Raw genomic sequence first — 14008 nt, 5'->3', positions numbered from 1 at the left:
AGGTTATTTAAACATTAATACTATTGTAATTACGCTGTCACAAGAAAATAAAACAGTAAGACTTAAACAATATCATTAGAGGGACGCAAGGGTCTACAACCAGTAATAGACTCCCTAGTAAAAGAAGGGTTATTCGAACCATGCATGTCACCCTTTAATACTCCAATCCTACCAGTTCGGAAGCCAGATGGGACTTACCGACTAGTAGAAAATCTCAGATCAGTAAATCGACTGGTTCAGACACGCCACCCAGTGGTGCCTAATCCATACACCCTTTTTAGTAAGATACCATGGTTTAGTGTGATAGATTTAAAAGATGCATTCTGGGCTTGCCCTTTAGCCCCAGAGAGTCGTGATATATTTGCTTTTGAATGGGAAAATCCATACACTGGCAGAAAACAACAATCCCAATGGACGGTACTTCCCCAGGGATTCACAGAATCACCTAATTTATTTGGGCAAGTACTGGAACAAGTCCTGGAACAACATAAAATGCCTCGGGGAACATCACTGTTGCAATACATAGACGATCTACTTCTGTCAGGACAAAATAGAAATGATGTAAGCTCAGCTACCAATGGGTTGTTAAATTTCCTAGAACACAGGGGTTAAGAGTAGCTAGGAGTAAATTGCAATATGCAGAAAAAGAGGTGAAATACTTAGGACACCTTATTAGCAAAGGAACTAGATGTATTAACCCCGACAGAATTCAAGGGATAGTAGAGTTGCCCCTCCCGGAAACCAAACGAGAATTACGGAAATTTCTAGGATTAATGGGCTATTGCAGATTATGGATAGAGTCATACGCTCAGAAAACAAAGGGGTTATATTATAAATTGACTGAGTCCAAACATGAAAAATTGCACTGGACAGAAGAAGAAAAAAAATAAAAATTACACGAGTTAAAGCGTAGTTTAATACAAGCTCCAGTTTTGGACCTTCCATCACTTGAGAAACCATTTCACCTTTTTGTAACAGTAAATGATGGAGCAGCCTTAGGAGTGTTAACTCAGAAAGGAAGAGGAAATAGACAACCTATAGCCTTCCTGTCCAAAGTTTTGGACCCAGTTTCAAGAGGATGGCCTGAATGTATACAGGCAGGACCAGCAACTGCCATATTGGTAGAAGAAAGTCGGAAGCTCACTTTTGGAGGAGCATTAGTAGTTAGTACCCCCATCAAGTCAGAACTGTGTTAAACCAAAAGGCAGGAAGATGGTTAACAGATTCACAAATTTTAAAGTACAAAGCCATTCTGATGGAAAAGATGACCTTGTATTCGCAACAGACACCTGTCTAAACCCAGCTACCTTCTTATGGAAGGGAGAACCTAGAGACAAACGAGAACAAGAACATGACTGTTTAGATATCATAGAATATCAGACTAAGATTAGGCAAGACCTGAGAGACGTTCCTTTCCATGAAGGAGACAGATTATTTATAGATGGGTCATCAAGAGTAGTGGAAGGAAAACAATGCAATGGGTACGCAGTAGTGGACGGTAATGAGAACCAAATAGTGGAAGCTGACCGGCTATCTATTGCATGGTCAGCACAGACTTGTGAATTGTATGCATTGAACCAAGCTTTACACTTAGAGAATCGAGATGGAACAACTTACACTGATTCTAAGTATGCTTACGGGTAGCTCATATCTTTGGAAAGATATGGCAAGAATGGGGACTAATCAATAGTAGAGGAAAGGAATTAGTGCATGAAGAATTGATAGGACAAGTATTGGGGAGCTTAAAATTACCCCAGGAGATAGCTATAGTCCATGTACCCGGACACCAGAAAGGACACACACTAGAAGCAAAGGGAAACAGGCTAGATGACGGAATAGCCAAAGAAGCAGCTATGAAACACACAATAACAAGAATGCAAGTACTAACGCCCCTAGTTGATTCTTCTTCCATGAATCCCATGTACACGGAGGAAGAAGAAAAAGAATTTCAGGAAATAGGGGCCAATAAGACAACTGAAGGAAAATGGATCTTGCCAGATGGGAGGGAATTGGTGAGTAAACCAGTTATGAGAAACATCCTAGCTACTTTACACCAAGGTAGTCATTGGGGCTCCCAAGCTATGTGCGACATTGTGTTAAGGAAATATGGATGCAAGGGAATCTATACATTAGCAAAACAAATATGCATAGGATGTACAACTTGCCAGAAGATTAATAAGAAAATAATGAGGGAAATACCCATAGGAGGAAGAAACCCAGGGGTGAGACCCTTCCAAAGTATACAAGTAGACTACACTGAACTACCCCCAGTGGGAAAGCAGAAATACCTGTTGGTCTTAGTAGACCATTTAACAGGGTGGGTAGAAGCATTCCCAATGTCATCAGCCACCTCAAAAGTAGTGGTAAAAACCCTTCTCGAACATATTATTCCAAGATATGGAATAGTGGAAAATATAGATTCAGATCAAGGTAGCCATTTTACTTCTAGTATCCTACAAGGAGTAATGGCAGGATTAGAAATCTCTTGGGAATTTCACACCCCTTGGCACCTATCCTCCTCCGGATGTGTGGAAAGAATGAATCTGACTTTGAAGAAACAATTATCCAAATTACTCATAGAGACTCGATTACCGTGGACCAAATGTTTGCCTATTGTACTATTACGTGTCCGAACTGCCCCGAAGCGCGATATTGGTCTTTCCCCTTATGAAATGATGTTTGGACTACCATTTATTTCTAGGAGTGGAAGGAGAGGTACCTACAGCCGAGTTTAATGATAAATTTTTGAAAAATTATATTATGGCACTTGTTTCTTCATTATCTGTTCTTAGGAACAAAGGCTTGTTGGTACAAACACCACCGCTAGAGTTTGCAGTACACTGTATACGACCAGGTGATTGGGTCTTGATTAAAACCTGGAAGGATACCAAACTACACCCAAGTTGGGAGGGACCGTTCCTAACTCTTCTAACCACTGAAACAGCTGTTCGGACTGCTGAGAAAGGGTGGAGCCATGACACTCGTGTTAAAGGTCCTGTGAACGCCCCAGTGGCGGAGTGGCATGCCCATCCTACAGAAAATCCTCTGAAAATTAAGCTGAGAAGGAAAGAATGAATTGAGACAAAAGACTCTTTTAAAGTTTGCTGATATATTGTTATTGATTGTAAGGGCTGTGTGGACTCACCTCTTCATGGCACCTAAAGAAATAAGACAGATAGACAGGAAGGTAGATAGTTGTTAGAAATGGGTGGGTATTGGTATAATATTATAACAATAGTAATACTAACTATTCAAGGAACCTGGAGAAATCACTTTACTACACTCTGCCAAAATTATGCTGAACAAAAAGGACTTACTAATTGTTGGGTCTGTGCAGAGGTCCCACACCATGGTGAATCTGAAATCCCCACCTCAGTAATACCACTTACCAAAAAGGAAGTGTATGATGTACAACAATTTAATTCAGGCACAAATAACACAATGTGGAGTCACAAAAAGGACAAATATAACTTTGCAGGATAGTTCCCTAGACCAGCTCTGAGAACCAAGGGTATTATCGATGGCTTTAAAATTACCCCACCGAAAGGAGCAGTAAATACCACCTGCTTTTATAATTGGAATAATGCTGCACCCTTCCAATTAGGAAAGTCATCTTGTGCCTACATCAGCCAAGCCATGGCCAAGACCGTTCACCAAATATTGAATGAAACATATTGAGTATGCGGCCGGAAGGCCTATCCATTTATTCCCGGGGAGAAATACATTCAAATAACCAAATGTATAGGAAGAAATGCATGTTTTGATGTTGATGAGTCATTGACTCAAAACAAGAAAAGCTGGAGTGGCTGCTGTTATGTTGCTTACATAATTCCTCACCTCCAATTAGAAAAACATGAACACAACCTGAGAAATGAAGGGGGAGTAAAAGGTAAGACCCAAGAGGTCTCTGACTGTCTGTTGTGGACATTATTCCCAAGCTACGGTACTGCAAGGGCAGGGGGAGAGATACATAAGCTGGTGGCTGCCCTTGAGAAATTAATTAATAATACCCCCGATGTAATGTAAGAAACTCAGACCCAAATATTGGCTATAACCACCGAAATGATTGCCACAAGTATAACAGCTTTACAAAATCGCATGGCTCTAGATTATCTCTTGGCCGAAAAAGGGGGAACCTGTGCACTAATTGGTAAAGATTGTTGCACCTTCATCCCAGACGCCACTTCCCTAGTAGACGATAAGGCAGAAATAGTAAAGAAAAAGATAAAGAATATAAAAGAAGTTGAGAATAAACTTCGAAAAGATGAGAGATGGGAATGGGGTGACTGGGGACTGACCAGTTGAGGAAAATGGTTAGCTAATTTAGGCATTTATGTCTTACTAATGATAATAGGACCAATAATAGGATTTAACGTGTTAAAGTGGTAATGAATAAGTTGATAATGTCCTTGGGAGGTCAACAATCAATGATGATCATGACAACATTAAACACACAAGAAAGAGAGAGTAATAGATTACTCATCGAGTTTGAAAAAAAAGGCAGACTTAAGAGAGCAAAAACAGTAAGATTGTGAACCTCTAAACCTTAGGGTGAAAAGAGGGCAGAGAATAAAAATTGCAAAAACAACAAATAGTAAAATAAAAGAAATGGGGGAGTTGTTAGAAATGAAAAGAAGTGTTGTTTTGCAGATATAAAAGAACATGAAGAAAAGGGGTCCAGCAGAAAAATTATTAACTCTGTAGGTACTAAGGGAAGTGTATCTTTACTTTTAATTATGGTTAATTAAATACTAATTCTGGAGTATAATATAAGCAAGTTAACTCTTTTAAAATAAGTTTTCAGCAAAAAAAACTGAGATAACTAAAATGGCTGAGCTGTACAAAAATGACAAAAAGTTGGTGAAGTGTACAGAGAATGGAATGTACCAGCAGTATTGATACAAAATGTTGAACTATATCTTGATGTACTATCGACAAAATAATAAAAATGTCAGCACTAACAGGGAGGAAGGTTGCCAACATGGGGAAGGGGAAGTAACAAGGGTGGAGCGAAGATGGGAAGCTGTATAACCTAGTAAGAGAGATTGGGTAATTAGGAGTCTGGAGAGGTGATCTCACTCAGCTCAAAGGTATAATTGTAAACTAACCCAAGTCAAATTTGCTCAATTGCTTTGTGCAGTTGCAACCCGTACTTGCAAGTCCGTAATAAATTGTCTTGTTTCCAGATTTGTTGGTCTCGTCTAAAATTTTATTCAGTTTGTTTCTAACAACAGGATGTCTGACACTCCTTTTTTTTCCTTTTTATCCCACGCTACCATCTAGTGCTTATTTAAATCTCCTGTTTGTTTTTTTTCCTGACATAACTCCCCAGAGGCTGGTATCCCATCATCAAGTCACCCTTTATTTACCACATGGAGAGTCATTGACACAGATCTAGCTCCCTCAGAGCCAACTCTCAGAGTGAATAGGATGCTTGAAACTCCTATTCATTAGTTTATTTTAATCTCCTGTTGTATCTGTTACCCAGGGCTCCCTGATTGGCCCTGGTTAACAACCCTAATCAAGGATCTCATAGTAAATGAAATTCACCAATACCAGAATTCGCCTTTTGGGGAAAAAAAACTCTCTCCCATCTTTCCCCAAGACTGAGGAATAGGATTCTGATACAAACGCTGCACTTGAACAGATGAGACAAAAATTGACTGAAAACGAGGAAGGCAGGCAGTGGAAATCTTAATAACTCGATGTGTTAGTCTATTTGTGAAATATTAGAAGCCAAAGCTACGAATTAAATATTTACCTGTCCACGGCTCGCTGTTAAATTCGTTGTCAAAGCAACAGAGCAACATCGAACGTCACTACGTCAGCGGACAGTTGGCCGTTCAAAGAAAAGTCAAATATTTTTCTGCCGAAAAGGCGGCCGTGTTTTAAAAGGTGTCATTTACGCCTCGCCTTATCCTAAGTTTAATTTTAGAAATATATAGTTAGGGAGAGTGAAATGTGACCTCTCACCTATGACCTCTTCCGGAGTTCGTTTGTGACATTGGCTGAAGAAATGGCTGTTTGAAGGTTGGAGGCGGGGGGCGGTAAAGCTGGAGAACTAGGAGGCGAGGTGATGTTGGAATTCTTCCAGCATGAAACATCGGCCTCAAAATGACAGGTAAGTACAAGGAAGCTCCCCTTTCAAGAAATACTCGCGGGTAGTGCTTTATAAAACAAAACAAATTAACCTGTTGAGACCTGCTTGTTTTACTTTCGGTTGTACAGGAACTGCAGTTGTTTGCAAGTGATCTCCGTGTTTGCCTTTTACTTAGGATTTCGGAACAGATAATTCATATGTGTCTCCCCCACCCACCCAACTGCAAATGCCTTGCATTTGTAACAAACAATCGTATGAATTTTCTCAGAACCCTTTAAAATGCTGCAAAGCAGTTAACTACTGTTGAAGTGTTACTATTGCTATGTAGTGAAATGTGACAGCCAAGTTGCGTGCAGCCAATTTCCTTCCCCATAACTGCAACTGTGATGAATGAAAAGTTGACTTTTTTTTTGTTACTGGATTAATGCTGCTGGAAGAGCACAGCAGTTCAGGCAGCATCCAAGGAGCTTCGAAATCGATGTTTTGGGTCAGCACTTGCAAGGTTTGTAGCTCAGGTTGAGGTTTAGGGTGTAGGTTTGCTTGCTGAGCTGTAGGTTTGATATCCAGACGTTTCATTACCTGGCTAGGTAACATCATCAGTGGCGACCTCCAAGTGAAGCGAAGCTGTTGTCTCCTGCTTTCTATTTATATGTTTGTCCTGGATGGGGTTCCTGGGGTTTGTGGTGAGAAAGACATAAATAGAAAGCAGGAGATGACAGCTTCGCTTCACTTGGAGGTCGCCACTAATGATGTTACCTAGCCAGGTAATGAAACATCTGGATATCAAACCTACAGCTCAGTGAGCAAACCTACACCTTAAGTCAGCACTTGGAATGTCTACTTTACGCAAATGAATAAAGTTTTGGGGACCGTTCTCGCTGGGACATGTGGCCCACTCCTCCACCCACAACACCTCCCAACACCCCCAAGGTACCTTCCTGTGTGATTGCCGGGGATGCAACGCTTCCTGTTTACTTTCTCCCTCTTCACTATCCAAGATCCCAGACACCTCTTCCAGGTGAGGCAGTAATTTTCCCCTGTACTTGACTCAAACTAGTCTGCTGTATTTGCTGCTCAACAGTGTGGTCCACTATACACTGGGGAGAAAAAACAGACTGGGTGACTACCTTGCAGAGCCCCCATATTCTGCCTGCAAAAATTGACTGAGCTTCCTGTTGCTTGCCAGTTCAACACACCACTGTATTGCCTGGTCAACATCTCTGTCTCAGCTTGCTGTAGTGCTTCAGTGAAGCTGAGCACAAGTTGGAAGAATAACATCTCACTTCTACTTGGGAACCCTGCAGCTTTCTGGACTCAGTAATGAGTTCAATAATTTTAGGGCCTGAACACCACCTTCCATGTCCTTACCCAAGTACCACTCACCACGCCTTGCCAGAGTATGGGCTGCTACCAGAAATAACCCATTGTTAGCCACTAATGGTCCTCATTAGCATTTATTGATTCTGCCCTTTTTCCCATTTCATTGTCTGCCCAACTGTTTGCCCCTCTCTCTCTCTCCCTGTCTGGGCTCCATCTCCACCTACTGTTGACTCCCCCGTCCCTGTCCCCAAACCATCTACAGCAATATACCAACCTTTTTCCTAGGTAAAATTTCTTCTGAAGAAGGGTCACTGAACCCAAAACGTTAACTCTGCTTTCTGTCCACAGATGCTGCCATACCTGGAGAGTCTTTCCAGCAATTTCTGTATTTGTTTTGGATTTCCAGCATATGCAGTTCTTTCTTTTTAAATAGTTTTTGCTTATTGCCTTTATTGCAGCAACAGCACATTACAGTATTTTGAAGGGTAGGGTGGTATAGTTATCCCCAGTTTACCGATAAATGTTTATCTTTCAATTGAATTGATTTGACTTTATTGTCACATGTACTGAGACACAGTGAAAAGCTTTGTCTTGCAAGCAACAGGCAGATCACATAGTTAAGTAGCACAGATAAGTAAATAATAGGTAAACAGTGGCGAAAACTAAAACATGGGTACAGGCAAATGTTAAGAGTTTGAGAGTCCATTTAGTATTATAACAACAGTAGGGTAGAAACTGTTTCAAAGCCAACTGGTGCATGTGTTCAGGCTTCTGTACCTCCCTGATGGTAGAGGTTGTTAGGGTGGGATGGATCTTTGAGAATGCTGGTGCCCTTTCCTTGACAGCATCCTGGTAGATGGATTCTATAGATGGGAGATTGGCCTTTTATGATTGTCTGGGCTGAGTTCACCACTCTCTGTAGTTGTCTCTGGTCTTGAATGGTACAGATGTCAAGGCAGTAATGATACATCCAGACAGAAAGCTCTCAATGGAGCATCTATAAAAGTTGGCAAGGGCATTTGCCATCATGCCAAATTTTCTCAGCTGCCTGAGGAGGAAGAAGAGACATTCCTGGGCCTTTGTAACCAGACCGTCCACGTGAAGAGTCCAAGAAAGCTTGTTGTTGATGACCACTCCCAGGAGCTTGCCGCTGTCCACTTGTTCCACCTTTGTGCTGTTAATGTGTAGGGGGGCCATGAGTAACATCGTGCCCAAAGTCCCCCGCGCCCCCAGTCTGTAGTCTGTTTCATCGCCATCTGAGATTTGACTGACTATGGTGGTGTCATCAGCAAACTTGTAAATGGCACTGGTCATGGGTATACAGTGAGTACAGTAGGGGGCTGAATACGCACCCCTGGGGGGGCTCCAGTGTTGAGTGTTAGTGATGATGAAATATTGTCCCCAGTCTTTACTCATTGTGGCCTGTGGGTCAGGAACCTGAGGATCCAGTTGCAGAGGGTGGGGCTTAGTCTGAGATCACTAAGTTTAGTAATCAGTTTCGAGGGAATAAGTATTGTAGGCTGAACTGTACTCAATAAGTAGGATTCTTATGTAGCTGTTCTTGGTGTTAAGATATTCTAGGGAGGAATGAAGGGCAAGTGGTATGGCATCTGATGTGGATCTGTTAGTCCGATAGGCAAATCGGAATGGGTCAAGAGTAGTGGGGATGCTGGAGTTGATTAATGCCAAGACAGTCCTGGCACCCTCCCCTGCCACAGTGGGAATTGCAAAACCTGCACCCACACCTCCCCCTCACTTCCATCCAAGGCACCAATGGAGCCTTCCACATCCATCAAAGTTTCACCTGCACATCCACCAATGTCATTTATTGTATCCGTTGCTCCTGATGCGGTCTTCTCTATGTTGGGGAGACTGGACGCCTCCTTGCAGAGCGCTTCAGGGAACATTTCTGGGACACCTGCACCAATCGATCCCGCCGCCCCGTGGCACAACATTTTAACTCCCCCTTCCACTCTGCCAAAGACATGCAGGTCCTGGGCCGCCTCCACCACCGCTCCCTCCCCACCCGACGCCTGGAGGAAGAACACCTCATCTTCTGCCTCAGAACACTTCAACCCCAGGGCATCAATGTGAACTTCACCAGTTTCCTCATTTCCCCTCCCCCCACCTTACCACAGTTCCAACCTTCCAGCTCAGCACTGTCCTCATGACCTGTCCTACCTGCCTATCTTCCTTCCCACCTATCTGCTCCACCCTCTGACCTATTGCCTCCATCCCCACCCCCACCCCCATTCACCTATTGTACTCTTTGCTACCTTTTTCCCAGCCCCCACCCCCCCCCCCTCCATTTATCTCTCCACCCTGGAGGCTTCCTGCCTCTATTCCTGATGAAGGGCTTTTGCCCGAAATGGCAATTTTCCTGCTCCTCGGATGCTGCCTGACCTGCTGTGCTTTTCCAGCACCACTCTGATCTAAACTCTAGTTTCCAGCATCTGCAGTCCTCACTTTTGCCTAACATCATGACCAGCCTTTCAAAGCACTTCGTGACCACCAAAGTTAGGGCCGCTGGGTGGTAGTCATTGAGACATGCGACATGAGCTTTATTAGGCACAGGGATGATGTTGGCCCTCTTGAAACAGGCAGGGACAGTGGCCTGCTGCAGGGAGAAGTTGAAGATGTCCTAGATTTCCCATCTTGGGCAACTGTCTGTCCACTGAATGTGGAGTTTGCACATTCTCCCCGTGTCTCCTCCAGGTGCTCCCCCAGTCAAAAGATGTGCAGGTTAGGTGAATTGACATGGTAAATTGCCCATAGTGTTAGGTGAAGGGGTAAATGTAGAGGAATGAGTCTGGGTGGGTTGCTCTTTGGAGGATCGGTGTGGACTTGTTGGTCCGAAGGGCCTGTTTCCACACTGAAAGTAATCTAATTTCTCAATTTCTAGAAGACCTCTGCCAGTTGATCTCTGTGTGCATGGCCTGGTACTCCATCTGGTCCCATTGCTTTCCTTGGAGTTGCACAAAGGAAAATTGATCTGACCTCTGATCCATTGACTGTTGGGATAGGTTCGTCAGGACTTGTCGGAATAGATGTTACCTCTCTGCCGAAATTCTGCTCAAAGCGAGTGTAGAAGGCGTTGAGATGATCTGGGAGGGATGTGTCGTTGTTTACTATCTTGCACGGTATCTTTTTAGAATCTGTGATGTCATTTAGTCCTTGCTATAGTCGCTGGATGTCTGTTTGGGTCTCTGGTTTGGATCGGTATTGGTCCTTGACTGAATTAATGGCTCTGCGAAGGTCATGATATTAGTCATTAGAAGTGTACAGCATGTAAACAGACCCTTCGGCCCTATCTAATCGTTTATCACATTGCTGCCTGTGGAAGCTTGCTATTTATAAAATTGTTACATGACAATAATGACTCTGTATTTCAAAGCCTGTAAAAAGCTTGAGAGTTCTTGTGATCATGAGAAGTGCTATAGCAATGCCTTTTTTCCTGAATCGGTTGAGTGAGTTACCTTCTGAGCCAACATTACCAATACCAGAATGATGTATTTTAGAAGAATATATTGATGTTTCACCTTCAAAGAGGAATCATTGAATATAGTAATGATTTTGGATCTACCAAGCCAGTCCCAGATTATTTTGTGGGAGTTATTACGAGGGTGCAGGATCTCAACAAATATAAATAGTAAATTTACAAAATGCTTATAATATAACTATGAAACATTATAACCAGAACCAAGTGACATGGACACAAAATAATCTCTTGTTCTACTGTGACTGCATTCAGAATAAGCCACTCTCTAATATAAGAATATTAAAATGGGTAACTTATCCAAAATACCTTTTCTGTGACAAAATATGAAGTGATTTCTAATGTTAAATCTAATGCACTGTTTTGATGTTTAATGTTGTAGGAAAGATTCAGGTCCGAGCTCAGGAGGACTGTATAGATCAGGGATCCTGAACAGCCAAGCAGGAAGAGGATCTGAAATGCAGAAAGAATTTGTCACCATGCGTACAGGCATCAACCATCACCATGCATCGTCATTAAATGGAACTGTAGGAGAAAGCATGGATTCACATCCTGCTTTATTTGGGACTCCAGAGAGCATGCCACGTCCTTCCAAAGATGGAGAAGTTAAAATTCAGATGGAAGCACCTGAAGACCAGCGCAGCAGATCTGGGGTAGATACCCAGCATTCAAACTTTCCTCATTCTCACAGTCACTCACATTCTCCTCCAAGGTCAGAGGGTCCTGCTGGACAAAGGTCTGAACTAGATGACAGGGAATCCACTAGCTCAATTTCAGAACTTCGGTCCATCTTTCTGTGGCTTCAGAAGAGTCTCCCATATATTCTTATCGTCTGTGCCAAACTGGTTTTTCAGCATGCACTAGGTATGAGACACATTTTAGACTTTTGGTTGAGTTGTGGGTGTTTTTATGAATTCCAGATCACACTGAAGTTTTTTTATTCAGCTCTCAGATTCAGAATTTGTTTTCTAGTATCCTGTGTTTGAAGACCAGGTGACTGACCCTCTGAGAGATTTTTGGGGCTCTTGATTTTTAAAGAAATTAGACAAGTTCTCAAAGTCTGTCGTAATACTCTGACTTGAGAGTTCTCAGTGTGGAATGCTGTCAGTCAAGTGATGAATGGTGTCATCAACAGTGGTATAATGCAGCACTTGCTTAGCAATAATCTGCATGGTGACACTCAGTTTGGATTCTGCCAGAGTCACTGAGTTCCTGACTCCATTGAACCAAGGATGTAATCATGAATAAAAGAGCTAAATTCCAGATGCAGCGAGAGTGACTGCCCTTAACGTCAAGGCTGCATTTGGCTAAGTGTGGCATGGAGGAGTTCTAGTAAAACTAGAGTTAATGGGAATGTTGGAGGTCAGTCACCTTGGTTCCAGTACATCTCTGCAGAAGTTCCACAGAGTAGTGTTCTAGGATCAACCAACTTCAGTTGTTTGATCAATGATCTCCCCTCCATAATAAGGTCAAGTGGGGACATTTGTTGACGATTGCAGAATGTTCATCACCACTTAGGACTCCTCAGATACTGAACTAGTCCATGCGCAAATGCAACATGGTCAGGAGATTACACAGGTTTGGATTCTCAACTGGCATGCAATGTTCATGCCACACGTGCCAACAAGTGACCCTCTCCAACAAGAGAGAATCTAACCATTGCCTGCTAACATTCAGTGGCATGACCATCAGTGAATTCCCACTGCCAATACTCTAGAGGTGACCATTAACCAGAAACTGAACTGGACTAGCCATATAAATACTAATGGTTACAACAGTTGATCAGAGGTGGGAATACTGCAGCAAGTAACTCTACTTCTTGACTCCCTAAAGCCCCTCTACCATTCACATGATGCAAATAAGGAGTGTGATGGAATGCTCCTTCTTTAAATGGATGATTGCAACTCCAACAACACTCGAAGCTTAACATCATTCTGGAAACACAGGCTGCTTGACTGGCACTATATCCACAAACATTTATATCCTCCATCATACTGCTTAGTAGCAGCAGTGTGTACCACCTGTAAGATGCATTGCAGCAATTCATCAAGGTTCCTTAGACAGCACCTTTCAAACATTCAACCAGTACTATCTAGAAAGACAAGGGCGACTTATGTGGGAACACCATCTGCAACTTCTCCTCCAAGCTAATCACCCTCCTGACTAGGAAATGCATTGCTGATTCTAGTGTTGCTGGGTTAAAATCCTGGAACGTGATCCCTAACAGCATTGTGTGTGTGCCCACACCAAATGGAGTGCAGTGATTCAAGAAAGCAGCTCACCGCCACCGTCTCAAGGGCATTTAAAGAGACGCTAGGAACATTTGTTGCTGGCCCAATTTACATTGTCCAGATCCCATGAATGAATCTTTTATACGTAAAATTAAGTTGAGTGGACTGAAAAGAGATTCCCATTCTAGTTTCCACATTATGTGGTTCCCCATACAGATCACTAGATCTGATGCTTGTTCATATACACAAACTAATTTTCTAGACGATCCACAGTTAAATAGCATTCCTATGTTTATTCTTTAGCCCCAAACTTCAATGATACAATAGTACAGAAAGCAGTTAGATAGAGCTGTATCTTAGGTCAAGCTGATGTCTTCAGGAAGAGAGGGGAGCAAACTGAAACTGGGGGGGGGGGGGAGAAGAGGCTGGTAAGCCCAGAAATATTTGTAAAACAGTCCTTTGCAGCATATGCTTTGAAGATCTGCAGTTATCTAGTTCAGTATTCTCCAGGAGGATAGTTTAAATTGCTTTGCTTTTTTTTTAATTTGAAAAATGCTTCTTTTATCTCCAAATTATTATCTGTTGGACCCCTTTATCTGCTTTAAGCCAGTTACAACTATTTGGGCTTTTGTGTCACTCGTAACACATTGAACTCTTTAAAATCATTAAATGTAAAAATTGGACCTGTTTACATGTGGAATAACAACTAGTGTCACTGGAACCACTGAGGTTCATATTAGAAGGGACAAGTTCTTAATTAATCTGTTATTTACTCTTCTCCCATTTTCCCATCAGTTTTTTTGGTGCCAGCCATTTCTGGTATTTTTTTGCAAGTGACTGTTGCGTATAAATCCAGGCGTG

The 14008-nt window shown here is 42.4% G+C and overlaps 2 protein-coding genes across 3 annotated transcripts in view; one reads left to right on the top strand and one right to left on the bottom strand.

Annotated features, from left to right (window-relative positions):
• The window catches only part of LOC140491600 (uncharacterized), a 161154-nt gene extending 155373 nt beyond the window's left edge, over window positions 1–5781 (bottom strand). Inside the window, exon 1 of the mRNA XM_072590028.1 lies at window positions 5762–5781. The gene's annotated coding sequence lies outside the window, so the exon portion shown is untranslated. The remainder of the gene's footprint in view (window positions 1–5761) is intronic.
• Window positions 5782–5984: 203 nt separating this feature from the next.
• Window positions 5985–14008, top strand: part of rnft1 (ring finger protein, transmembrane 1) — a 47734-nt gene continuing 39710 nt past the window's right edge. For both annotated transcript variants that reach the window (XM_072590027.1, XM_072590026.1), the window contains exons 1-2: window positions 5985–6121; window positions 11299–11780. In XM_072590027.1, coding sequence (XP_072446128.1) covers window positions 6096–6121; window positions 11299–11780 — 508 coding nt within the window. In that variant the 5' untranslated portion in view covers window positions 5985–6095. The remainder of the gene's footprint in view (window positions 6122–11298; window positions 11781–14008) is intronic.

The sequence above is a fragment of the Chiloscyllium punctatum genome, chromosome 19, assembly GCF_047496795.1.
Source record: "Chiloscyllium punctatum isolate Juve2018m chromosome 19, sChiPun1.3, whole genome shotgun sequence".
Lineage (NCBI taxonomy): Eukaryota > Metazoa > Chordata > Chondrichthyes > Orectolobiformes > Hemiscylliidae > Chiloscyllium > Chiloscyllium punctatum.
The sequence above is the reverse complement of the archived record's forward strand: the minus strand, read 5'-3'. Positions and strand labels throughout refer to the sequence as shown.